The sequence below is a fragment of the Mustela nivalis genome, assembly GCF_964662115.1.
Source record: "Mustela nivalis genome assembly, chromosome: 16".
Classification (NCBI taxonomy): domain Eukaryota; kingdom Metazoa; phylum Chordata; class Mammalia; order Carnivora; family Mustelidae; genus Mustela; species Mustela nivalis.
The window spans coordinates 59,443,905-59,470,061 of record NC_139035.1 but is presented as its reverse complement, the minus strand read 5'-3'; the positions used below and the strand labels follow the sequence as shown (position 1 = coordinate 59,470,061).

The 26,157-nt window shown below is 40.9% G+C and overlaps 1 protein-coding gene across 16 annotated transcripts in view; it reads right to left on the bottom strand.

Moving 5' to 3' along the window:
* The window catches only part of MIA3 (MIA SH3 domain ER export factor 3), an 83,231-nt gene that overhangs the window by 3,350 nt on the left and 53,724 nt on the right, over positions 1 to 26,157 (bottom strand). For 13 of the 16 annotated variants that reach the window (XM_082702273.1, XM_082702278.1, XM_082702269.1 and 10 more), the window contains 20 exons: positions 19,027 to 19,158; positions 15,871 to 15,892; positions 14,863 to 14,951; positions 14,546 to 14,623; positions 14,344 to 14,454; positions 13,046 to 13,117; positions 12,767 to 12,871; positions 11,962 to 12,084; positions 11,764 to 11,875; positions 10,421 to 10,476; positions 10,240 to 10,330; positions 9,984 to 10,122; positions 4,397 to 4,498; positions 3,679 to 3,739; positions 3,560 to 3,595; positions 3,416 to 3,483; positions 3,222 to 3,322; positions 2,948 to 3,085; positions 1,680 to 1,748; positions 1,481 to 1,560 (listed from right to left, as the gene is read on the bottom strand). In XM_082702273.1, the coding sequence (XP_082558399.1) occupies positions 1,481 to 1,560; positions 1,680 to 1,748; positions 2,948 to 3,085; positions 3,222 to 3,322; positions 3,416 to 3,483; positions 3,560 to 3,595; positions 3,679 to 3,739; positions 4,397 to 4,498; positions 9,984 to 10,122; positions 10,240 to 10,330; positions 10,421 to 10,476; positions 11,764 to 11,875; positions 11,962 to 12,084; positions 12,767 to 12,871; positions 13,046 to 13,117; positions 14,344 to 14,454; positions 14,546 to 14,623; positions 14,863 to 14,951; positions 15,871 to 15,892; positions 19,027 to 19,158 (1,785 nt within the window). Of the gene's footprint in view, positions 1 to 1,273; positions 1,346 to 1,480; positions 1,561 to 1,679; positions 1,749 to 2,947; positions 3,086 to 3,221; positions 3,323 to 3,415; positions 3,484 to 3,559; positions 3,596 to 3,678; positions 3,740 to 4,396; positions 4,499 to 9,983; positions 10,123 to 10,239; positions 10,331 to 10,420; positions 10,477 to 11,763; positions 11,876 to 11,961; positions 12,085 to 12,766; positions 12,872 to 13,045; positions 13,118 to 14,343; positions 14,455 to 14,545; positions 14,624 to 14,862; positions 14,952 to 15,870; positions 15,893 to 19,026; positions 19,159 to 20,071; positions 20,379 to 26,157 lie in introns of those variants that run through there. The other 3 variants (XM_082702263.1, XM_082702266.1, XM_082702265.1) reach the window with 3 other exon arrangements.

The window sequence follows — 26,157 nt, the reverse complement described above, 5'->3', positions numbered from 1 at the left end:
TACTGCTCGAATATGCAGGGGGAAGAGAAAGCAAGAGGATGGCTGAAGGACACTAACAGAGGTGGCTCCCACGAACACCATGATCGACTCCTAGGGCGACCCCTTCACCCCCACATCCTTCCCATTGCCACAGCAGCGCATCATTTCCATGCTGAACATGGACAGAACAAGGGGGCAAAGAAAGATCCACTGTCTGCACATGTCACAAGAGCCACCATTCAGAGTGCCTTCAATCTCCTTCCACATCTCTCTCCCCCTCAGTCTCTCAGCCTCTGAGCAGGAAGATTTCCTGTTTTAAACGAGGGCACAGAGTATCAGATCATTTGCTGACGGTCACACGGCATGTAAGAAGATGTTGCAATTCAGGATCAGGTCTGCCTCCAAGCCTGTCCTCCTTGTGCCTGCGCTTCCCGCACTAACAAAAGGAGCTCTGCTCTCAAGTCCACTCCCAAAGGGTCTCAGTTGCAAGCTGCCCTGGGATAAAACGACCTCAAGAGATCCGTGTCCCTGGAGTCCTGCACTGAAACGTGGAAGCATTTTCCAACAGAAACGATGTTTTCTTCACAAGGAGGCAAACACAGCACCAATATTTACCTTTGTGCACCAGTAACGCTGTGCTTTATAGTAAGAGACACTGACCTTTCCCATGGGAAACTGGGTTGGAAATTCTAAATCGTCAGATCACACACACTCTGACTTCAGCACACGGAAGCACTGTGAGCCAGGCTCAGAGCACCAGCGCAGCTCTCACAGAGAATACACTTCTGTGCGTGGTCCTGAAGGCTGCTGCTGACAACGGACACAACAGCAATGACAGGTTTTCACGGGTCAGCGTTTCACTTCTGGCAAGCATTCTTCCTTTACCAGTCTGTAAGTTCAGGTCATTCAAAGCAGGGTCTGCCTAGTATACAGCTGGAGATATTCAGCACACTTGCAAATGCATAAACGGGGAATTAGGCTATATATAATTTACTCTGCCTCAGAACACTGGACGCCAAAGCACACACAGCACACAGTTGCAGTGATGACTTTCTGCTGCCTTTAGTTACAACAGATGTTCCCTACTGGTTAACAGCCTGACCCAAACAGGGGGGAAAATACCCCAACCAGTCAGATTTCAGCAATCCAGCAACACTTCCAAGACAAGAACAACGGTAGGATCAATACTGCCGTGCAACTCAAAGCAAAGCAGATTCCTGTCATGCTCCTCGTATCCTTTCCAGAAATATACCAAGTAACAGCTCAGCTCAGTCCTCAACCTCCAAGTACTTACTACTACTGACTGCTCAGCCACAGATGTACTGCTGGGAACTGAAGGGCCTTCAGGGTCTTGGGGAACAGTTTGCTTTTTAAAAAAATGAGATAGGATAGCTATAACACACACACAAACGAGATGGATGACGCAAAGAGAGGGTGTTGTAACGAAGTTTAAGGCATCCTGAAATACCTAATTACAATTCAGAGCAACTGTGGAACTTACCTTGCCTTCATCCATCATCTTAGTAGGGGAAGAGCCTCTTGAGCTGCTGTTCATCATGGGAGCTGCACCAGATCCCGGATCTGCCGAAGGCCAGAGAACGGATTTAGACTTATCCTGACGTATATACTCTTTGAGGAAGAACTAAGAAAGCCTCTGCCCACTTCATGGTTTTAGACCCAAACACACTCAGGTCCCTTACCAGAGGCAGACGGCTTCCCAGATGCCTCAGATGACCATCGAGGACGAGGTAGAGGTCCATCTGCTGACCCTTAAGATAGAAAGAACAGAACCCTTGCATGGATTTTTCAGAAGAAACAAACCAATTGTGGACAGGTCAGGGTTCAACTCTACCTAGAAAGCAACATTAAAAATGGCTCTCCTAATACATAAGGGGAAATCCCAACTTAGGCACAAAGCTTAAGAATTAAGCCTGGGTGACTCCGTTGGTTAAGCGTCTGTCTTCAGTGCAGGTCATGATCCTAGAATCGAGTCCCACATCAAGTTCCCTGGCTCAGCTTCTCCCTCTCCCTCTGCTGCTCCCCCTGCTTGTGCTCTCTCTCTAAATGTCAAATAAATAAATAAAATCTTAAAAAAAAAAAATTAAAATAAGAACTGTTGGATTCAAAGATCAGCAATAAAACCTGCATGTTAATGGCAGCAGCTGGTGTTTGAGTGACAGGCCTGATACAGTGGTACAGGCTGATGGTTTCAGTCTCTATGATCTGGTTTCCATACCTCAACAAGTATTACAGACATGTCTTTGATTAGAAACAGACTCCGAGCACTGTGTATTAATGAGAAATGAGTGTATGCTCCAGTAATTATATAGTCTTGAAGCTACTTTAATATCCGAGAGGAATGCCATAGTTTTTACTTCACAGTAAAAAAGTAAAAAGCAAACAGTTGCAATTATATATTCTTACTTACAAATGCATTTTATGTATTTATAATACTTAATATATGTTACAGTAATATTAGTAACAATGCTTTCTGTTCTAAAGCAGATCTTGCAGCAGACTACACACCAAAACAAACTAAGACATTTTCTTCCCTATACTGGACAGACCCAAATTCTAAAAACATTGTTTGCATTAGAATTCTCAAGACAAACCAAAAGAGACTCTTGACAGGAAACAAACTGAGGGTTGCTGGGGGGAAGTGGGGTTGGGGAATGGGGAAGTGGGTGCCGGGCATTAAGGCGGAAGCAGGACGGAACGAGCACTGGGTATTATGTATGTAAGACTGATGACCCACTGAACCCTACCTCTGAAACCAATAACATATTAATATATGTAAGACTGATGACCCACTGAGCTCTACCTCTGAAACCAATAACATATTATATGTTTATTAACATATGTTAATATATGTTAATTAACCAAGTTTAAATTTTTTAAAAAATCTTAACTAATAGGGGCGGTCATCCTCTAGAAACAGTTTACTACAAGGTAAAATGTGAATGCTCACCAAATTCACCTCTTGGCATCTCTCTTCGGTTAAGTGTAGCGGACAGAGGCCTCGCTGGCGGCTCAGCCATCAGTGGAGGGGAGCACTCCCCCCCGCTCACAGGAGATGGACCGAAAGAGCCATTCTGGCTTAGAGGACCTGAGGACGATGTGAACTGTTAGCCCCTGAGGCAACCTTTCTTCCCTTTATCAGAATGAAGATACACAGAACCAGAACGTAATGCACACACACTCCGCACACAGCCTCAGGCGCTGCCCCCGAAAGTGCGGCCCACCTCTCCATGGAGGGTTCTGGGTGTTGGGCCTGCCCGGCCTCGGCTTCACAATCACAGGCTCTTCTTGCAGCGCTGCCATCTTCTGGGATAATTCCAGTAACCTTGAATACAGAGAAAAGACAACCTCCATTCCTTACGCTGTGCCTCTGGAAACCCAAGAGCACGCCGAGGAACCGGAATGCCACATCACGTACTTGTGTCTCAGGTTGGCGGCTTCCCTCTTCTCCTCAGTGATCGCTCTCTCTGCAGCACGAGCTTTGAGCTACGGGAGACAAACAGATCCTAATCAGTGCTGGCACGCTACACACGAAATAAAGGAAAGGAAAAAAAAATCTTACCCAGTTATCATGAGCTTTCTTCTCATGGGTGGCAATCTGAAAGACAACACGTGGACAACGGCATGTGGGGACTCGTCGCAGACACCGAAGAACCCACAGCCGCAGGGGAGGAGAATTACCTGGGTTTTGAACGAGCGCTCTGTCTTCAGCAGTTCCTCCTCCATCTCTGCAATTCTGCGCCTAAGAATCACACTTGCTTTTATCAATTAATGTCCAACTAAAGAAAACTTGAAACCGTCTCACCACGTGCCCTTTACTGCGACACCCGCGCTCTCTCGCAGAAATACTCACATGGTCACAATCAGAGAGTAACACGATCAAAACTAAGACGACCTAATTTCCTTATTATTTAATGTAATAAAAACTGTAATTTTCTGGACTGTTCCTCAACACTCTCGAGCAATCCTGCTAGGACACTCTTCCTCCACAAAGCTTTTTTCTTCCTTTACTGACAGCCACAGAAACTTGCCCAGAGCTGTGACTATAGCTCTGCGGTCCAACAGCTGTAATGGTTTCGGATACGACACTACAGCAAGCAGGCTTCCTGACAGAATTCCTCCAACACCCAGAACCGCCCAGCACCAACCAAGTTCCCAGACGGTCTTGCCAGCACTGGGTAGGTACACGGCAATGGCTGTTAACATGACACTGTTCCCTTCGTTAGCTTAAAATGCATTTTTTCTCATGGGAATTAACTATTCATTTTCATAACTATTCAACATCCTGTGACCATTTATTTATGTTCTCTGCTGTTCTGTTCTACACAATGTAACACGGTTTTTAAAGACGTCAGCAGCCGTCCCCCGGCACGGACCCCACTCTCGAAGCTGAACTCACTTGTACATTTTCACTTCTTCCACAGCCAGAAGCGCCTTCTCGTCAGCAGCTGACAGCCGCTGCTCTCTCTCCTGCCGCTCGTACTCTTCCTGACTCAGTTTCCTAAGACAAAATTGGCTGTCAGTCAGACAGGTTTCTGTCTTCCCAGCAGTCTGCCCAAATGCCCCTACTCAAACATCACCTCCCCTCCCCTCTAACACGCACAGACATACAGAGTCACGGAAGAATTCAAACTTGCCACTCCAGGATAAAAATCAATCTCTGGCCTATCAGCAAACCACCTGCATTTTTTAACTTCTTGTAATTCTTGACACACTAGAAACTAGTTTAGCAAATGTCACTCCATGCCCACCGACTAGTTTCTTGTGCTTAACACAGTGAAAGGACATTTTACTTGACAGTGTAAGGCCATGGCTGATCGACTTCCACCATTAAGTTTCTCAGGCCAAAGCAAGGGGTAGTTACTTCTCCTGTTTCCACCCGAGGAAAACCTGTAATTACTTCCCTTGTTCTACCGTGGAAGGACTGCCTCTTAACCCAAGATGGGTACTGCAATAAAACAGCCAGAGAAAGAAAGAGCCTTCTAAAAAAGAGTCTTCTAGCTTCTAAACCATGTAGTTAACCAACCACAGAACATTCCTGTACTTCAGATATGGGACTCCTACTACCTATTTCAGTGGCATGATGACTCAAGAAAGAAAAATCTCAGAATTAGCAATGTCTAGTGAATAAAACAGAAAAAGGGGCACCTGGGTGGCTCAGTGGGTTGAGCCTCTGGTCTTGGGCTCAGGTCATGATCTCAGGGTCCTGGGATCGAGCCCCATGTTGGGCTCTTTGCTCAGCAGGGAGCCTGCTTCCCCCCGCCCCCGTCTGACTCTCTGCCTACTTGTGATCTCTGTCAAATAAATAAAATCTTCAAAATAAAACAGAAAAAGAATCGCAGCTGTTCCATAATCAGGGTCTTATCTACCGGAAACTGGTTTTGACCCAATTAAACTTCAACCTCCAGATGCCCGTCTACAATAAATCAATTGCAATGGGAACGTTTATGGGTCGAAAAAATGCTATTTTGTTACCCTTGTACATGTTTGGCTACAAGTCTAATTCAGAAGACCCTTAACTTGAAATTTAAATTTCTATGAATCAGAAGCAAAATGAGAAGAGCTACATGGTTACAAGGTTTAACAAGGAAAAAAAGGTTTATGTATTCTTTTATAACTGCCCATTCAATACTCAGCAAAGTATTTTACAAATGGCTACACTATATTGGCTACCTCCTGAGATGCTAAGATAAAAGTACTGGCAAAGTACTATTCCCTGCACTAACAGAGCTCATAGCTGAATATGTGAAAGATACACATAAGAACAGAAAAATCCCTGACTCTGGCTTAGGAAGAAAGGTGAGAAACGGGAGGTCTTGAAGAAAAGCTCAATCAAAATTTTTTTCCCGGTAATGAATAAGCTGGTCTGAAAATACTGAGAACAATTAGAACATCGGCTAAAAATAAAAAGACCCTGCCTGAAGACATCAGAGACTTAATCTATTAGTTGACAAGTTAATATATGAGGCCAAGCTCCAGGAGAAAAAGAAATCTCAGAATTACAAGAAAGTCTGGCATCTGAAGCCACCTTTCTCCCAGGTTCATTCCATGCACTGAAGACCATGGAGACTTAAGAAGACTGAGAAGAACTTTCACCAGAAACGGGTTCAAAGAAAAATGGAGTTCAAGGTCACCAATGAAGGGGACCGCCAATCAAAATCCGAGGCTTTGGGTTTAGACTAGAAAGAGCTGTGCAAACAGGCAACACAGTGTCCTTTGAAGGGACAAGGCCAATTTTAAATGACATAAATTGCCGACTGGATTAAAGTAACAACCTCATGTACAAATAAACTCAAATCTTTTCCATAGGAAAATAACATCATCCTAGACCTCTAGCTTTCTCTACGGTTATTATAGACAATTTTTGCCACTCAGTCAAAACTGACCAGGGACTCCACAAAACACCAAGATCAAATCTAAAAACCAAGAGGGATGGACCCATAGCTGAATCTTTACAGACTTTAAAATAATTATGCTTATAGGGGCACCTGGGTGGCTCAGTGGGTTAAAGCCTCTGCCTTCTGCTCAGGTCATGATCCCAGGGTCCTGGGATCGAGCCCCGCATGGGGCTCTCTGCTCTGTGGGGAGCCTGCTAACTCCTCTCTCTCTCTCTCTGCCTCTCTGCCTACTTGTGATCTCTATCTGTCAAATAAATAAATAAAATCTTAAAAAATAATAATTATGCTTATATAATCAAAGTAAAAGTCAAAATTATAAATTTTAGCAGAATCTGTAAAATTGAAACATAGTAACTGAAATTAAGAATTATTAATAGGGGGCGCCTGGGTGGCTTGGTGGGTTAAAGCCTCTGCCTTTGGCTCCTGTAGTGATCCCAGGGTTCTGGGATCGAGCCCCATGTCAGGCTCTCTGCTCCACGGGGAGCCTACTTTCTCCTCTCTCTCTGCCTGCTTGTGATCTCTGTCTGTCAAATAAATAAATAAAATCTTTAAAAAAAGAAAAAAAGAATTATTAATAGGGGCTCCTGGGTGACTCAGTTGGTTAAGTGCCTGACTCTTGATTTCAGGCACTTAAGGTCATGATCTCAGCTCATAGTGTTGAGTCCCACATCAGGTGCCTCACACAGAGAGGACTCTGCTGTAGATTTTTCTACCGTCCCTCGCCCCCTCTGCCCCTGTGCATGAGTACATGTGCATGCACGCTCTCAAACAAATCGATTTTTATTAAAAAGCCCTCAATGAATGATTTTAGCAGCTGACTTGACAAAGTGAAGTGAGACCTTAGCATATGAGACAGGTCAGAAAAAACGCCATTCAGAATGCAGCAAATCAGGTAAGAATGTAGGAGACACAGGGGAAATAGTAAAAAAATTTAAATAGAATCTTACAAAAGAGAGATTAAAGCAGAATCAATATACAAAGCAAGGTCCCCAAAACCAAGAGGTGCTAATGACCCCAAGCACCATAAATACGAACAAGATGGGAAGAGGGCAGAGAAACAAAAAATGCACACACACGCCCTCACACCTGAACACCTCCCACTAACACTGCTGAAGAACCAGAAAGGATGACTGAAGGCTCCAAGGGCAGCAGTGAGACACTGGGGAGGGAAAAAACAATGGATACTGGAATCCTCAAAGGAACTACAAAACCAGAAAGTAATTGGTTACTTTCAAAGTAATGAAATTAAATAACTGCGAGCATCTCACAGCCAGCAGAACAATCCTTAGAAAGATGTTATCATACAAGAGATAAACTGATCATATCTTTCACTCAAGGATGGCCTTCGAGGAGAGTGAAAGAGACCCGCAGTGAAAAACTACAGACGTGGGCGAGGCGGAAGAGCTATAGGAACTATGCAAGTGTGTGTCAGCAGAATGAACGCCAGCCAGACCGCGATGCAGTACGACACTGAAACGTCTCTGGAGTTTAGGTGTAGAGGGAATGACGATGTCATTCGAATAGCATCTATGTCAGATGGGAGCTAAAGCCCAGAAAGAGGCACACTTATTCATGTATATCACACTGTAACAAGTTCAGGACCCATGTTATGGTCTTTAGGGTAAGTATAGGAGGAGAGAAAGAGCAACCTCTAACTACCAAGCCTTAAAGAGCACAAAAGCAGAATTATGAAAAATACTCCAATAATCCAAAAGACAGAAAGAAGGAAGAAACACAGAAACACAGAACAGACCATCAAACAGAAAGCAAACAATAACAGGTAGATTTAATTTTTTTTTTTTTAATTTTTAAATAATCTGTACACCCAACATGTGGCCTGAACTCACAACCCTAAGATCAAGAGTCACATGCTCTACCAAGTGAGCCAATTTGGCGTCCCAGTCACACATAGATTTAAACCTGTGTGTGTATGTGTGTGTGTGTGTGTGTGTGTGTTGAGGAGTTACAGAGAAAAAATGTGCACTCACCCAGTCTCTACAGCTACATACCTATTTATGTCACAAAAGACTCCAGAAAAGATTTTAAGAAACATAAACGTTTCAATGGGCAGAGACTGCCAGGTGGAGAAACTGTAAAAGGGTATTTTTCTGCAGAGAAAGCAGCATATGTAGTGACAATGAGGCTCAGAGTGGCATGAGGAACTGTGTTCAGTGTGGCTGCAGGTCGGAAAGCATCAGAAGTTGCTGCAGGAAATGCACCTGAAGCAGCTCCAGACAACTGAGGAAGTGTCCTGTGTGCCTGCGCGAGAGTCTAGAACTGATCCAGAAGAGAATGGAGCCCTCCTGACAGATTTTAAGCCCTCGAGGCCATGCAGGGACCTGCACTTTAAGTGAGTTCACGGAGACTGAGAATGAGTAAGAGCCTGGAAGGGGGGTCTGAGAAAGGGCAGGTGATGAGAGGTCCCATCAGGGACTGTCAGGAAAGAGGATGTGGACCTGAACTAACCCAGGCTCTGGAGATGGGAGAGCACGGTACAAACCAGATATGCTGGACGGACCAAATAAATCAGTGCCACAATGACTATCATGAAGAAAAACAACCGACATTTAGGAAGTTATTATTAATTTATTAATTATGTTTTATTAATTATTTATTATTATTTCTGGTGGCAAAGAAATACTCTCAAAAAAAAAAAAAGGTAATGAAATTAGGAATATTTCTCTGAAAACAGCCAGGTATTTAAAGCTGGCCTAAACAAAATCTAGAAAATCTAAACTGACTGCACAGTGAGCAAAGAATCCGAGAAAACATTAGTGGTCTGCTTTCGATGTTTCATGGCACCAGGCAATAGCAGCCTGAGCATTTAGAAAAGATAAGCTTTGCTCAGCAGAATAAGCCTTCTCAGAGGCCGCCATAGATCTATTTTTGGAGAATTCTGGTAATTTTGTGGAGGAAAAAAACTTAAAATGAACTACAAAAGTCTATTTTTCAAGAAACACACGTAACTCCAGATTTGAGATGGAGATTTCAAGATATTAATACCTAAATATACACACAGAACAGGTACGTCTACATTTAAAACTCCAAACACCCTCACCATACTTACAGTATGTAACGTTTAACCTGAGCATTTGACTAAACTCCAAAACTTAGGATACCTTCAAATAACTAAATTTTTGGAGTGTTTATTCCACTAAACATCGTGTCCTACAAATCCCTCAGGATTCTCAAAGGCTGTATTAAGAAGCAGTTGAACAGGGGCACCTGGGCAGCTCAGCTGGTTAAGCAACTGCCTTCAGCTCAGGTCACAATCCTGGAGCCCCGGGATGGAGTCCCGCACATCAGGCTCCCTGTTTGGTGGGGAGCTTACCCTACACCCCCATGCTTGCTCTCTCTCCCTCAAATAGAGCAATAGAACAGACACAGGACAAATCACACTTACTTAAAATGCCACAAAGAAAGTAAAGTACATGGCAGAGCACGAGAGGGACCGGTTCTTCACAGCGCACATGCGATAGCAGGACCGCTGCTCTAGTAAACCACTCCCTGTCAAACAACCTGCAGTCCAGTAGTGCACACATTCACTTACATGGCGAGACCGCTAACGACTGGGCACAATTATCTTACTTTTGCAGCGCCATCTCCTTCTCCTGGTACAGCTCATTCAGAATCTCTACTTTCTGCCTCAGGGTTTGGCATTCATCCTCCAGGATGGCTTTGGTTGACTGCAGTGAATTGCGGTCATCTTCCAACTTCTTTATTTGGTCTGGAGAGGATAAAATGGTTGAGCTGGGCGTGTGCACAGGGCTCACAAACTGGAGGGGTAGGGGGGCGGATGGAAGGAGTTAGAAACTCAGCACTTTCTTCTCAGGAAGCAGCCTACCTTCCAAGTTACATTTAGTAGACATCGAGGCTCTAAGCTTAATTTGTAGAAGTTTTAGATCCTCTTCAACTACTGAAACTGCAGTTTGTGTCTAAAAATTCCAACAGAGAGAACTATTCTTACAAGGGAGGCACAATGAGAATTCAAAGGTACTTACAGTACTCCAGAGAAAAGCTCATACCCGAGAAATGTCCATCATCTGCTTAATTTGATTTTTCACTTTCTCACTCTGGTCACCTAAAATACAAAAAGCTTTAATTGCCTTTTCCTCCTTTGTTTTTTAAATGTATTTTCTTGATTTCTCCAAAAATAAACAATTATAATTATGTTCAAACATTCAAAGGAAAAACAAATCAACCAAGGGAACTAATTAGGCTCCATGACTTTTAAGAGAATTGCAAATTCAAAAAGCGAATTCCCAGTTTGTACAGCAAGTGTTATCTGTGCCATTCTCAAACAAGAAGGGATGTGTGAACTAAAGCTCTTTCTTCTCGTTCAGATCTGTGTCCACCTGGTCAGGTGTCTTATTTAGACAGACTTCCTCTTCCATTCTCCCCTTGAATCTGCTACCAGGCATGGTTGAAAATGCCCACTGTGAAAGCAATATCTGATTTGAAAAACATGTCCAGAAACACATCCTTCATCAGTCAACACTACTACCTTCAGCTCTACACTCAAGGCCTTCGTTAGTTTACGGCTCTCCCGACTTCAGTACTCTTGAAATCGGTTAGAGGCCTTAAAACTGCAGAGCTACAGAGATGATGAGCACTAAATTCAAAGGTCATCTCCATGGCAATGAGACATAGATTTCTCCTACTGAACAGTGTTCATACTTACAGGTCTAAGTCACAGCTCTGCTGCTCTCGCCCTAATGCAAACAGTCCTCAGTGGTATGGAAAAGCAGTCTATGTTCATTGCACACCCACTGCTATACCACAGCTCTGCAACCCACCTCTGCCCCGTGCACAAGAGGTGTTTCTAAGTCCAGTGATAGGCATCTACAGCTCTTAACGCTTAAGTTAATCAGTGGACGGCTGGGTGGCTCAGTCAGTTAAGTGGCTGCCTTCGGCTCAGGTCATGATCCCAGTGACCTGGGATGGAGTCCCAAATCGGGCTCCTTGCTTAGCAGGGAGCCTGCTTCTCCCTCTGCCTGACAATCTGGCTGCCTGTGCTCCCTCTCTCTCTGAGATAGATAAATAAATAAATATATAAATAATCAATCTTAAAAAAAAAAAAAAAGAAGTCAGGGGCGCCTGGGTAGCTCTGTCAGTTAAGTCTCTGACTCTTGATTTCGGTTCACATCATGATCTTGAGGTTCTGAGATCAAGCTCTGCATTGGACTCCTTGCTCAGTGGGGAGCCTGCCTGAGATTCTCTCCCTCTCCCCTGACCCTGCTCATTCTAAAATAAATAAATCATTAAAAAAAAAAAAAAAAAAGAGGAAGTTAGTCAGCCAAAAGGAGCATCAGTGTACTTAAAGACAGGAACACAAAAAGAGGTCCAACCTCCCTGAAACCAAACTTACCTCCCACTTCTCCATTTGCTAATTCATCTAACTCACTTCCTCCTTTATTCTGACCCTCAGATTCAGATTCACAATCTAACTGATTCAACTGGGTAATGCAGTTAGTCAAAGCCTAGAAAAGAAGCAAAGGGACATTAGAAAGAGCTTCTCAAATAGATTTCATGAGGATTAAGCATGTAGTCAAGAGAATAAACTTACATTAATATTATCATCTTTGTGAGAAAGAGCTACTTCCAAATTTTTCTGAGATTTCTCAAATGCTTTGATTTGGTCACTGAGCTCAGCATGTGATTTGCTCCAGTCTTTGATTTCTTGCTGCAACTGAAAAGTTAAAACACATGAATTTCCAAAGGCTAGGGCTCTTGCACTGGACACATCAGGAATATGTGAATGAGACAGGGAAGCAGGGAGCCATTCTCTTCTTTGGCCTGTTTCTATGGACTGAGGCCTTCGTGACGGGAGAGGGGAGAGTGGCTCCTACCCTCAGAGCTGCAGTAAGCACATGAGATGAGAGCGGTCGAGGAAGTCAACCCAGTTACTACAACCTTCAGAAAACTGCAGCCCATTCAAATAATTCACTTTCACAGGAACAGAAGAACACATTTCACTGTCTCCCATGTCCACACTCCAGATCATATAACCTTCCTTTTGTCAATAAAGCAGTAATTGCTCAAAGCAGGGTTAAAATTCATAATTCTTTGGTCAAGAAGCAAATCCATCATCCCACTGAGGCTATTCAAGTTAATAATTGGTTGGTATTTGACAAGACAAAGACTAAAAACACTGACAGCAATAAGAAATTATAGATAAGAACAGAAAATCTAGAACAGATGGAGAATATATACATGCACTCAATTTTGGAAGCTTAAACTTTGCATATCTAAGAATAAAATTCTGCATACATATTTCATTTCCTTAAAAACAGATCTGAGAAAAGATACTCAAGGGGTAATGATACTCAGTCCCTTCCTCCACATAATCTAGAACATTAACTTTTCTTTACCTGTTCTTTCTTCTTCTTCAGCTTAGCATTTTCCTCTTTAATCCGATGGCATTCAGACTTCACCTTCTCTTCACTAAGTTTGGCTTCATTAAGCGCAATCTGAACCTAATACAAAACACTCCTATTAGTGAGTTCATTCCAAAGGAGGGGTATTACACTTTCCCAATTTGACATCATGTAGTTTTCATTTATTGCAAATTCTAGCACATATCAAATATTTGCTCCTCAACAAAACTAAGACACCCTATTAACATTTTGCAGAATTAAAGGCAGCTTTACCTCTGAAAATTCTGAGGCATTCACTGAAATGACATCCTTTAGCCTCTCTATAGATTTCTTGTTTTCCGATATCTGCCATGTGGAAGAAAAACACAAAAAAGGTATTATGATTTTAGTATAAATGGTAGGATATGTGCTAAAAAGATGAAATGCTGTCCCAGAGCCGTCGCCTACATATTAGGTAAAAGCAGGTGATTCAGTGTTAGCTGGGGAGAAAAGTCAAGACTGTAAAGAGGTAAGAAAAAAATAACTGGAGCTCTAACTGCGTGCATCTACGACCTTCCTTGCTATGAGCTAATGTGATAGGTAGATGACCAGACAAAAAGGTGAAAAAAAGCAGGGAGAAAAAAAGGGGGGGGGTGGGGGATAAATGTTCAAGTAGTCTAGTTGAAATCAACTGGCAGAGAAAAAAAAAATCCTCCCGGTCACCTTAAAAATTCTCTTGCCCGGGGACTCCTGGGTGGCTCAGTGGGTTAAAGCCTCTGCCTTTGGCTCAGGTCATGATCCCAGGGTCCTGGGATCGAGCCCCGCATTGGGCTCTCTGCTCAGCAGGGAGCCTGCTTCCCCTCTCTGTCTCAGCCTGCCTCTCTGCCTACTTGTGACCTCTGTCTGTCAAATAAGTAAATAAAATCTTTAAAAAAAAAAAAAAAATTATCTTGCCCAAACTAAAAATGGTTGGACTTGAGGACAGACAGACAAATCTCATTTATGGAAGAATTCCAAATAATCTGTCAAGGTACTGCCTCCTCAAGGAGGTATAACATACTCTTCACTCTTTTCACCCCAGGCTGGGCATAGGTACTTCCTTCAGAAGTGAACAGTACACCAAGAGTGGGAATGGTTCTACTGAGAGTAGAGAAACCTGGCAAATACCTGGCCAGGTAGGTCACAAGCTCAACTGGGTGTGCAACATATGGGAACTCTCTGAAACTTCCCTGTAGTTCTTAAACGGTTCTAAAAGGCTTGTTTTTAAAAGGAATCATGCAAAACAAAACAAAGTACTAGAACTGTTCAACAGGGCTACGGTTTCTTAGTTGCTCTACATGTTTCAGATGGCAGAGCCAAGCAATACAGAAATTATCCAGGGCTGAGGACAAAAATATTTCCTAGGACCATGAAAATAACAGCTTGTGGTATTAGCATTTAAGATTCCATGAAGACAGATGAATACAGGTTCAACTTCCCTGTCTCCCAATCCTCCTCTGGTTACACCCTGAGAAAATGCAGAGTTCATTCCACCCCATCTAGAAAACAGTTTGAAAGCTAAATTACAGTTAACGATTTGTAATAAAACTTACCAAGTCCTGATTCTTCACATTCTGTTCCCTCTCAGATTCTAACATAACACGCAGATTTTTAGCTGTATTATCCAGAATTCCATTAGTTTCCTCAAGTTTCTTGATTGTATCCTATTAAAAGAAACATTAAAATTAATAGTAACTACTCACTATTTTTCTTTTGTTTTTAGAATGTAATCTCAAAAAGAGAAAGGATTTTTACCTTATATTTAATTGCTTCATCAGAGAGAATCATATTTTGTTTCTTAGTCTCTTGAACATGTTTCTTTGACTCCTTAATCTATTTAAAATAAAGCACACAGAATTCAGAACTATAAATCACAGGTGTATCAAAACTTATCTGAGAGGTAACCCCTTAGAGAAGAAAGATGTACTTTACACATACGATGATTACTTCAGATCTGGATGGCTCATAAGAAATAATGAAATTTTAAAATACCATAATAACTGCACCATAACAGAGGAGGAAATAATTCAAGCTGGAATCCTGAGGGGAAAATATTGAAAGAATAATTATACCTTCTGTTCGTAATTTGACAACTTTTGTACAAGTTCTGCGTTTTCTTTCATGATATTCTTCACCTTTGCAGCAATCTGCTGCTCAGTAACTAAAGGGGAGAGGAAATCCATAAGATTATTATGAGAACTAAGTAAAACTAAATAACCCAAGGTATTAGCAGCACATTACCTAGCACTATGAGGAAAAGAACTTCTTAACATAACTATTACGCTTTTGAGAAAGCAACCTGCAGGTCATGGCAAGTAAGGGTGTAAAAATACTACTAGATAAGGAAAATCGGGGCGCCTGGGTAGCTCAGTCAGTTGAGTGTCTGCCTTCTGCTTGGGTCGTGATCCCAGAACCCCCATCAGGTTTCCTGCTCAGAGAGAGAGCCTGCTTTTTCCTCTGTCCTTCCCCCAGCTCATTCTCTCAATCTCTCTCTCAAATAAAATCTAAAAATAAATAAATACATAAAATAAGAAAAATATAATAAGGACCCTTCCTTCAGTGAGATTCCAATTTAGTTCAAAAATAAGAAATATAATAAAATATTTTGGCTTGATAGCCTTCCCTTCATGGTGTACCTTTCTTCTCAGAAACTGTGATCATTCAAATATATGTCATTTGCAAAAAGAAAAAGACAAAAAAATACAAGCACACTGATTTACATCTCTATTCCTCAAATCATATACTTAAATATTTACTGTATTGATCAAACCATTAGCTCAGGAACACTGTTCATATGCAATAAATCTGAAAAAAAAAAGTCAACAAAGCCAATCTGCCCCAAATCAAACTAATCATCTTCCTCCTCCCACAATTTGTTCCACTTCACCTCCTATCTCAGTTGGTAGCATCACTATCTACACTCTGTCATCCAAGCTAGCAACTAGGATTAGTAAAATGTTCAGGAGTAAGTCAATCAGACATCAGAAGTCACTGTATCTACTTCTATCTTACATAAAACTCATATCTAACACTAATACTGAAGGAAGAGTACAAACAACAGAATAAACCTAAGTATTTACCTTGATATACTCTACTCTTTACCTAGAAGAAAAATAAAATTAGATGTCAAAACATTTTAATAACAGAAATATGATAGTATTTCAATATTACAAAAATATTATATACAATAGTCAAATCATAACAAAATGAAAATTTAGTAAAAGTTTGGTTCACTATAATCCATAGAATTAAAAAATAAAAAGATTAAAAAGCATTTCAAATGTGGGGCGCCTCAGTGCCTCAGTCAGTTAAGCATCTGCCTTCAGCTCAGGTCATGATCCCAGGGTTCTGGGATCAAGTACTACACTGGGCTCCTTGCTCAGCAGGGAGTCTGCTTCTTTCATTACCCCATCCCCCGCTCATGACCTCTCATGCTATCTCTAACAAATAAATAAAATCTTAAAAAACAATAAAAAAATATTTTTTAAAAAAGCATTTCAAATGTAATTGGTAGGGATGCCTCACAATTTCTGGTAGAAGCACTAAAGTGAATACATCATTTTGCAAATAAAGATATGTTTATGTATTAAATGGGCACCAATCTTATTAAGCACTTAATTTTAATAATGGAAATGGATATTTTCATATTACATATATCAATGCTTCTTTTACCCCAAATCATTTATTTGACAACCCCAAATAGTGAGAATGAAGTCCAGAAACATTGATCATTCAAAGACACTTTCAGGAAACAAAATTAAAGGCATAATCTTTGTACTAAGATATGTCTCTCTCCCTCTCCAGAAAACATCTATGAAGTCCTATTACAAGTTAGCAACTGGCTGCATTTAGAGACCTAAAAATTATGCTAGGTCATCTGATTTTCTCAAAACCCCTAAACATAGTGGTCATCCACCTGAAAGGGAAAGAAGGCTGCTAGAGGAAAAGGCACAAGCAACCAGAGCAAGGACACCTCACTAACCTCTAAATCCTCTCTAAAGACGGCACTGAATTATAGGGTTGCAAAACCTAAGCAGGGGGCACATGGGGGGCTCAGTCAGTTGTGTCTGCTTCAGCTCAAATCATGATCTCAGGGTCCTGGGATCAAGCCCCCAAGTCAGGCTCCCTGCTCAGTAGGGAGTCTGCTGCTCCCTCTGCCCCTCTTCCCTAGTTTGCACTCTCTCTCTCTCACAAATAAAATCTTATTTAAAAAAAAAAAAATCTAAGCAGTACACAATTTTTTAAAAATTGCATCACTGAAAGTCTTTGTAACCCAGAAGTTATTTCCACTTTCAAAAGTTATAAATAGTAATGAAATACTCAGATCAGTCCATAAATCATCCATGGTATCTCATTATTATTACAGTATCTAACAGCATGTATAATAATGTTGTTATTGGAAAATGCATTCAGAGTTCCAACATGGAAAGAAATGACTGCTTTTCTAATGTCACAGGCTTGTTAATGAGACAGTAAGTCCTCCTTTCACCCACAACAGTAGGCGGGAGGAGGTAGGAAGAAACAAGAAGCAGGCAAATGAGAGCAGGGACCAAGGTTCCAAAGTCAACTGCTGAGGTTGAGAAACAGCAGTTAGGACATAAAGCCTGCATCATCCTGTGAAAATGTAAACAGGTGTTAGGATTTTTAAGATGGGAGAAACAAGAGTGGGAAATAAAAAAACGTTTTCCCCTTTCCCCTTCCACTCATCCTTTCTATGTTCCCTTTCCCCTTCCATCTGAGGAAAAGTCCCATGAGATCAGAGGACTCTTCCCAGGAATCCAGGCAAATGACCCTTCTTTTTAAGTGATTTTATCATCACTTGTACAAGGAGAGAAAGCTTATGAACAATGGTATGCCTGATAAAACTAAGAAATCAAAAAAAAAAAATCTTAGAAAGACATGCATCCAATGCTTTGGCTACTTTAACTGTTAAGCTTCAACTGAAACTGAAAGCTTTTCATCTGCAAAGCTCATTCACCCAGGGCGCCTGGGTGGCTCAGTGGGTAAACCTCTGCCTTTGTCTCAGGTCATGATCTCAGGGTCCTGGGATCGAGCCCCATGTCAGGTTATCTGCTCAGTAGGGAGCCTGCTTCTCCTCTCTCTCTCTCTCTCTGCCTGCCTCTCTGCCTACTTGTGATTTCTGTCTGTCAAAAAGAAATAAACTCTTAAAAAAAAAAAAAGCTCATTCACCCAAGATTTCTTCTCCAGTTATGTTAGATAACTATGAAACAAAAAAGACATAATACAGTCACAAGACTGAATACATATGAGCATACATATATAGATAAGCAAAAAAGACAAATTCTGCACGGGAAGAGACTCTGAAGAAATAAAAATTTTAGTAGTGTGTCTTTGGATACTACATAATCTGTTTTTCCAAATAAGAAGTTATTTTATGAGTCTAATAGCAAATGATCAAGTTAGAAAATATGTGAAACAAAACAAATCAAAAAACCTAACACATTTTGCAGATGTGTTATCACATCTGCAAAAATACTGCAAAATTACCTAGGGTCTTAGATATATTTTTTACTATTTTGTTCTCTTGTAGCATTTATTTCTGTGTAAACATCTATTTTTATATAATTATATATACAACATACAGTTTGTATTTTACAGTCCTGATTTCTGCTATTTCCACTTAATATTAAATTGTGAACATTTTCTGGGCTCCTGTATCTTCAAAATAACATAAATTTCAAGAGTTACCTAGTATCCTATTATATGGATATACAATAATTTAACAATTCCCCTACTGCAGATCATTTAGTTTGCACCAAGTTTTCACTCAAAAATAGTGTTTCACTGATCACTCTTATATAAAACTTTTAATGCATGACTGGTTATTTCTCTAGGACAGATTAATTACATATGGCTTTATAATAAAAGGATATGAAAACTTTAAGGCTTCTGATACATACTACTTAACTGCTTTTCAAGATGGCTCTAAGACTTGCCAGTTCTACTAGGAACTTATACATGTGCCCAAGTAGGTACATATACATTTAATCTGTAGATTTTAAGATTTATAAATTGAAGTTTTCAGATTAAAATTATACATATTGTCTTGTTCACCTAAATCTTTACCAACAAAGATTACACTGAACTACTTCACAAGATTAGCTGAGATCAGAAGCATTTGTGTTCGTGTTCATAAATGAAAAGAAACAAGAGGGCTAGCGATTATAAAATATCTGGTGTCTTGATGAGTCAAAGTGTAAGTTTAATTTACTCACAGCAAGGACAGTTCTCCAGAAGAAGACGGCAAATGAACCAATTCCCAAGAAGGCGGTGATAAGTACAGGTTTCCATGGCAACCCGTAAAAATCAGGCCCAGGCTGAACATCATCAGGCAACGTAGCAACTAACTGAAACAGAAATATTGGAAATACAAGAATCCATGAAACAGTCACAAAGAACCATCCACAGAAATTCTAAACCGACCTCCACCAGGTAACCACCCCCTCAAAATTCTTTAGTAGCTTCCACTGCTTCCATAGAGATGGGATACTGGCAGCCTCTTATTTCTTGTCTGGCTTCAAGTATTTCTGAATATTATGAATCTAAATGTATTTAAGCTGAACACATACTTCCAGTTTGCAACAGGACCTACCACATCGTGTCGTCCAGGACACGTCTAATGTCTCTGGATCAGACTTTCCTCTTAACTCCTAATAAAAAGCCACATAAAACACAAAATTGAACACCCTAGAGAGAAAATCAATTTGTACGGCGGCAAATAAAAGCAAAATGATAGCGAATAACCCAAATAATGTGCTTCTCCTCCAAGATTTTCAATCTTTATTCTACTGTTACATAAAAACAAAAGCTGAGTAAGCTCGGACGGCTCCTCGCAACCGGTCCAGACCGCGGCTCTGAAGCGAACCGTCTTCTCCATAACGCCGCGCCTGCATTTTAGACCCTTCCTGGCATACAGTTGTATGAACACTGTCCCACCTTCTACAAGCACACAGCTACCCTGCTGGCCCCAACCCACCACAGTGCCAGGGGCCCCTAGAAAAGGACCCCAAGAGTTCATGACTTTCTACCGGAAAATAACACAGCGCCTGCTACAGTCTAAGAAATCAGTAGCAAATTAACAAGGGACGAAACCTTAAAATCACTCCCCCCGGGCTCCCTAAACAGCACTGCGACGTCCTGCCCGCCTCGGCCCTGACCCTCTCCAGCTCTCCCTCCACCCGTCAGCGCGCCAACTCCGCTCACGACTCGTCTACCCGCCTGCCGGAGCCGGGGTCCCTCCCTGGGCAGGCGGACCCTCACCTCCAGTAGCTTGGCTATGAAGGCTGCGTAAAGGACCGACAGGGGTCCCAGAAGTTCCGAGTCCCCGGGGGAAACGGTGACAGAAGGCACAGTGGCAGGAACAGAGTCCATCGTGAGGGGGAAGCTCAGAGGACGCCACGCTCCCCCCTCGCAACAGCACCGAAGCCCACTTTCCCACCGCTTCCTCCTCCGGAAAGGGTCCGGCTGAGGAGGCGGCACCGGGAGTGAACTTCGCCTTCCCGAGGCGAAGGCACTCTGCGCCTCTCTGCCGAACGCCTCCAAGGAAATACGTCATCAGACAATGCCCCTTTTATGACGTAAAGGCGCCTACGGAGGCCCGGCCCGCGGTGGGCGGGGCCACGCGGACGGAACCAACGGCCGGCGGAGCGACCCGCGCGGAGCCAACGGAGGCCGCGCGCTGACAGAAGCCTCACCTGCCGCAGGCGCTGGGGCCGCGGTGGCAGAGGAGCTGGGGCTGGAGAGAAACCTCGCGCTCGCGCCCCTCAGGCCAGCCTTGTGTCACTGCGTGCCGAGACCGCAGGCACCTGTCCCACTGCCCAGGCGGGAGGGCAGCCTCTCCCACGCCCCGAGTAACGACACCCTCCCCGGTCTCCAGAGCGAGGCCTGCCTGCCCCAGGATCTCCAGTTCCCCGAAGCTCCGCTTTCCCCTCCCTAGTCCACAGGCTCCCGCTGTCTCACATTCCTGCAGGTGCTCTGGACAAGGCTGCTTCTAAGGAGCCACGTCATGTCCCGTCTGTTCTAGTTCCGTGACTTTTGGAAAAGGACGGGGAATATGCATAGGCACGTTCTAAAAGTTGAAAAAAACTGGGCGCCTGTGTGGCTCAGTGGGTGAAAGCCTCTGCCTTCGGCTCGGGTCCTGATCCCAGGGTCCTGGAAGGAGCCCCGCGTGGGACGCTGCTCAGCGGGGAGCCTGTTCCGCCCCCCCCATGCCTCTCTACTTGTGATCTCTGTCAAATAAATAAATAAAATCTTAAAGAAAAATAATAAATAAAAATTGAAAAAAACTGAGGACATGTAAAAGGGACAATGATGTTTGTAAATCTTTAAAGGTATGTCTTCCAGTTTAATATAAAAATGCAGAACAATCAGGAAAATCCCCAAAAGAGCAATGGAGGCAGGGAGGGAGGTGAAAAAAGGCCACGCAAAACAGTAGGGAACTGACCCAAGAATACAGATGGATTATGAACAGAACAGAAAATCCAAAAATACGCCCAACTGCTTTGAAAATTTAGAATATAATAGAAGTCAGCTGGGGAAGAAGACTTTAATAAGTGACGTTAGTATAGCTAAGCCATATGGAAAATGTTAAAATTTATTTTTTTCATAAGGATAAATTCCAAATGATCAGAAACCTGAACGTAAAAAATGAAAACAAGTACCAGAAGAGACATGAGTGAGTTTCTCTATGTATTATGAGTGATCAAAATTCCTAATTATGCCTCAAAATCCAAGAGAAAAGAATTGCCAACAACTACTTGAAAATAAAAAACGTGCCTAGCCCCTGCAATGCAAAAAAATACGAAGTGTCAAAAAAGTTTGACAATATTTATGAGAATATTTGTAACATTAGAGACAAAGGGTTAATATTCCTAAAGTATGAAGAACTGTACAAGTAAGCAGAGAAGAAAACGGCCCCAAACCTATAGAAAAATGAGCTGAAATAAAAGAATCAGCAATTCTCAGGAAAAGAAATGGGAAAAGCTCACAAACATACGGAAACATGCTCTGCCCCACTCATAATAAAAGAAATACAAATTAAACCTACACTGAGATACCACTTCTCACTTGTACTGGCAAGATCTAAACATCTGACAACATATTCTATTGGTGAGAGAATGTAGGGGAAACAAGTACTCTCACATGTTGCTCATCATTCCACAAAATGACACAACCTCTATGAGTGGGGATTTAGCATCATCTCTCCAAGTTGTGTATTTACCTTTTGATGCAACAATCCCACTTCTAAAGATCTCAAAGATACTGTGGACACAACAAATGTTAAAAAAATATATAAACAAAACTATGCTATTCCAGCATTATTTATAAGTACAAAAGACTATAAACAACCAAAATGTTCATCAGTAGAAGAGTTGCTGAATACACTGAAGTTTACTGTGAAACTGGAAAAAAAATAAATTTTATATACTGCTAGGGTATGGTTTCCAGAATGTTTTGTTTATTTTTTTAAGGAGGGATGGAAAAAATGTAGAATACTACTTTTATGTGAGAAAGTAATGAGACAAATTAGTATTTTTTATGGCTCTGAGATAAAATTCATATACAGGGGCGCCTGGGTGGCTCAGTGGGTTAAAGTCTCCGCCTTCGGCTCAGGTCATGATCCCAGAGTCCTGGGATCAAGCCCCACATCTGGCTCTTTGCTCGGCGAGGAGCCTGCTTCCCTTCCATTCTCTCTGCCAGCCTCTCTGCCTACTTGTGATCTGGGTCTGTCAAATAAATAAAATCTTAAAAAAAAAAATTCACATATAATAAATGGCATATATTCAAAGTGCACAATCTGATAAGTTTCGACACACGAATACACCTGTGAGAACCTCATCACAGTCCAACTGAACATGTCCTTCACATGTCTCCTCATCACACCTCCTGCCACTTGCGGACTGGGCCTGCCCAAACAGAAGTCCTCTATCATAATAGTTTGCATTTCCTACAGTTTTATAAATGAAATTTATAATCACCATGTATCCTACTTCTCTGGCTTATCTCACCAGCACAGAGATCCCCCCACGTTGCTGCATATATCAATAGGTAACTATTCCTTTTCATTGCTGAATGGCATTTCACTGGATGGACCTAGCACAATTTGTTTATTTATTCAGCTGTTGACGGGCATTTGAGTTTTTCCCAGTTTTTAGCTTTTATGGGTAGAGAGGCTGTGAATATTGATGGACAAGTACATGGATGTAGATGCAGAATTTATTTTTTCAAAGGTACATGCTTAGGAAAGGGATGGTTGGAGCATCTGACACACACCTTTCTAAGAAACTAACAACCAGTTTTCCAAGGTGATGAACCACTGTACATCCCCCACCAGGAGTGTGTATTTCCAGCTCCTCCACATCTTCTCCAACACTTGGTATTTTAATTTAAATCATTCTTTTTAATTTTAGTCATTCTAATAAGTATGTATGATATTTCATGGTGATTTTAATTTGCATTTCACTGAGAAGTAATGATGTTGAGCATTTTCTCATGTTCTTATTTCCTATGCACACATCTTATTTGGTGAAGTGTTAACTTTACTGGTTTATTTCTTATGAATGAGCTTTAAGAGTTCTTTATATATTCTGCATATAAGTCTTTGTTCATATATACACTTTCCAACGATTTTCTAATCTGTGCCTTGTCTTTTCATTCACTTAACGGTGTATTATGAACAGCAGGAATTTTTATTTTGATGAAATCCAAATTATCAAATTTTTCTTTTATGAATGAATCCTTTTTTTCGGTGTTAAATCTAAGAAATCTTTGTTTAACTTTTTTCTGTAAGTTTTATGGTTTTAGGTTTTACATCCAGTTCAATGAAGCATTTTGAGCTCATTTATGTTTATGACTGAGCTATGAATCCATTTTTTTTGCACAGGGATATATCCAATAGTTCCAGTCCTGTTTGTTGAACAGATGTCTCTTTCTCCACTTTGTTTCTACCTTTGTCAGAAGTCCATTGCCAGGTGTGTATGGATCTACTTCTGAACTGTCTATTCTACTCCAGTGATCTTTTTGTCTATCTTAAATTGATACCATGCTCTCCTAATTACCATAACTTTACTGTAAGTCTTGAAATCAGGTCATGTTTGTGTTGTTCAAGGTCCTTGGAATTTTCTATATCAATTGTATAATCAGCTTGTTGTTTTCTACCAAAAAATCCTCTTGAGATTTTGATCAGGATTATGTGGACTCTGGGGATCAAAATGGGGAACTTAATATTTAACATATTGTTTGTCATAGTGACAATATGATAGCTTAACAATATTTAGTCTTCTGACTCTCAAACAACCGATATCTCTCCATATTTAGGTCTTCAATTTCTATCAGCAATATTTTATAGTTTTCAATTATAAGTCTCACAGTATTGCCAGGTATATCCTTAAGTATTTCATATATTTTGATGCTATTGTACACAGAAGACTTTAGTTTTAATTTCCAACTGTTCATTGCTAGTACAGAGAAATACAGATGCTTTTAAATGTTAATCTTTATCTGGCAATCTTACTAAACTGTAACTTTTTTGTAGATTCCACCAGATTTTTTTCATAGATTTCATAGATTTTTTCATAGTCTGCAGATAAAGACATTTTTACTCCTTCCTTCCCAATCTGTATGCTTTTTCTTTCTTTTTCTTGCCTTAGTACACTAGCCATTGTCTCACTGTGCCCCACTTCAGTGCTGAGTAGATGTGGTGAGAGTGGACATCGTTGTTTTATTTCTGATCTTGTGGGGAAACAATTATCCACCACTAAGTACGATGTTAGTTTAAGTTTTTCATAGAGGCTATTTTAAGCCCCCTTCTATTCCTGGTTTGCTACTAATGTTTTTAGCATCAGCAATAAACATTTGATTTTTTTTTCAAATGCTTTATCTATCGAGCTGAATATTTGGATTTTATTTTTTAAATTTGTTAATATGCTACTTATACTGACTAATTATCTAATGCTAAATGAATCTTGCATTCTTAGGATAAACCATGCTAGGTCATTATGTATTATACTTTTTATATGTTGTTGGGTTTGATTTGCTAAAATTTTAGAGTTTTTGTGCCTACATTCATGGCGGATACTGGTCTGGGGTTTTCTTTTCTCATTATATCTCTGTGTGGTTTGAATTCCCATCTTCAATTCTCTAAGAGTGAGTTTATATAGATTTTTTTTCTTCCTAACAAGTTTCATTGAATTCACCAGTGAAGCCATCTGGGCCTGGAGTTCTCTTTGTAGAAAGATTTTTAATAAACTCAATTTCTTTAATAGTCATAGGCTATTTTAGGTCATTTGTCTGTTAAGGAGGCTTTTCCAATTTGTGTCTTAGATGCTATTTCTTCATTTCAGCCACACTGTCAAATTAAGTGACATAAATTTTCATAATATTCCCTTTTAATTGTCTTAATTTCTGTAGAACCTATAGTGATGTCCCCATGTGATCGCAGACATTGGTAATGTGTCTCCTCGTTTATTTCCCTGATCACTCTGGCTAGAGGTTAATCAATTTTATTAATCTCAAAGAACCAGCTTTTATTTCCATTGGTTTTCCTTTTGTTTTCTATTTTATTAATTTATGCTCTTTATTTCTTTTCTTCTGCTTCAAGGGGATCAATCTGCTCTTTATCCTAGTCTCTAATAGTAGAAACGGAGGTCACTAGTCTGTTATAATATACATAGTGCTAAAAATTTCCAAGTAGTGCTTTACTGTTACTACACAAACTTGATATGCTGTTTTCTATTTTCATTCAGCTCAAAATATTGATTTCCCTTTTGATATCTTTGACCCATAAGTTATTCAGAAGTATGTCAGTTGGTTTCCAAATAATTGGGGACTTTCAAGAGATCTTTCTATTACTGATTTCTAATTTAGTTTTACTATGGCCAGAGAATATACTTTGTCTGACTTGAATCTCTCTGTATTTTGAACACTTGCTTTATGGTCCAGAATATGACTTGTCTTGGTAGATGCTCCACATGCACTCAAAAAGCATATATATTCTATAAATGTCAGGTCAAGTTGGTTGACAGTGTTGTTCATATCTTCTAGAACCTTATTCATATTCGTATCTTCTAGAACCTTATTCTATCAGTTATTGAGAGGATATTGAAATCTCCAATCATAATTATATACTTATGTCTTTTTCTTTTTCATTTAGTTTTATCAATTTTTGTTTCGTGTACTTTGAAGGTCTATTATTTGAAGCACAAACATTAAGAATTATGTTTGCTTAAAAAAAAAAAAAAAAAAAGAATTATGTTTGCTTGGGGCGCCTGGGTGGCTCAGTGGGTTAAGCCGCTGCCTTCGGCTCAGGTCATGATCTCAGGGTCCTGGGATCGAGTCCCGCATCGGGC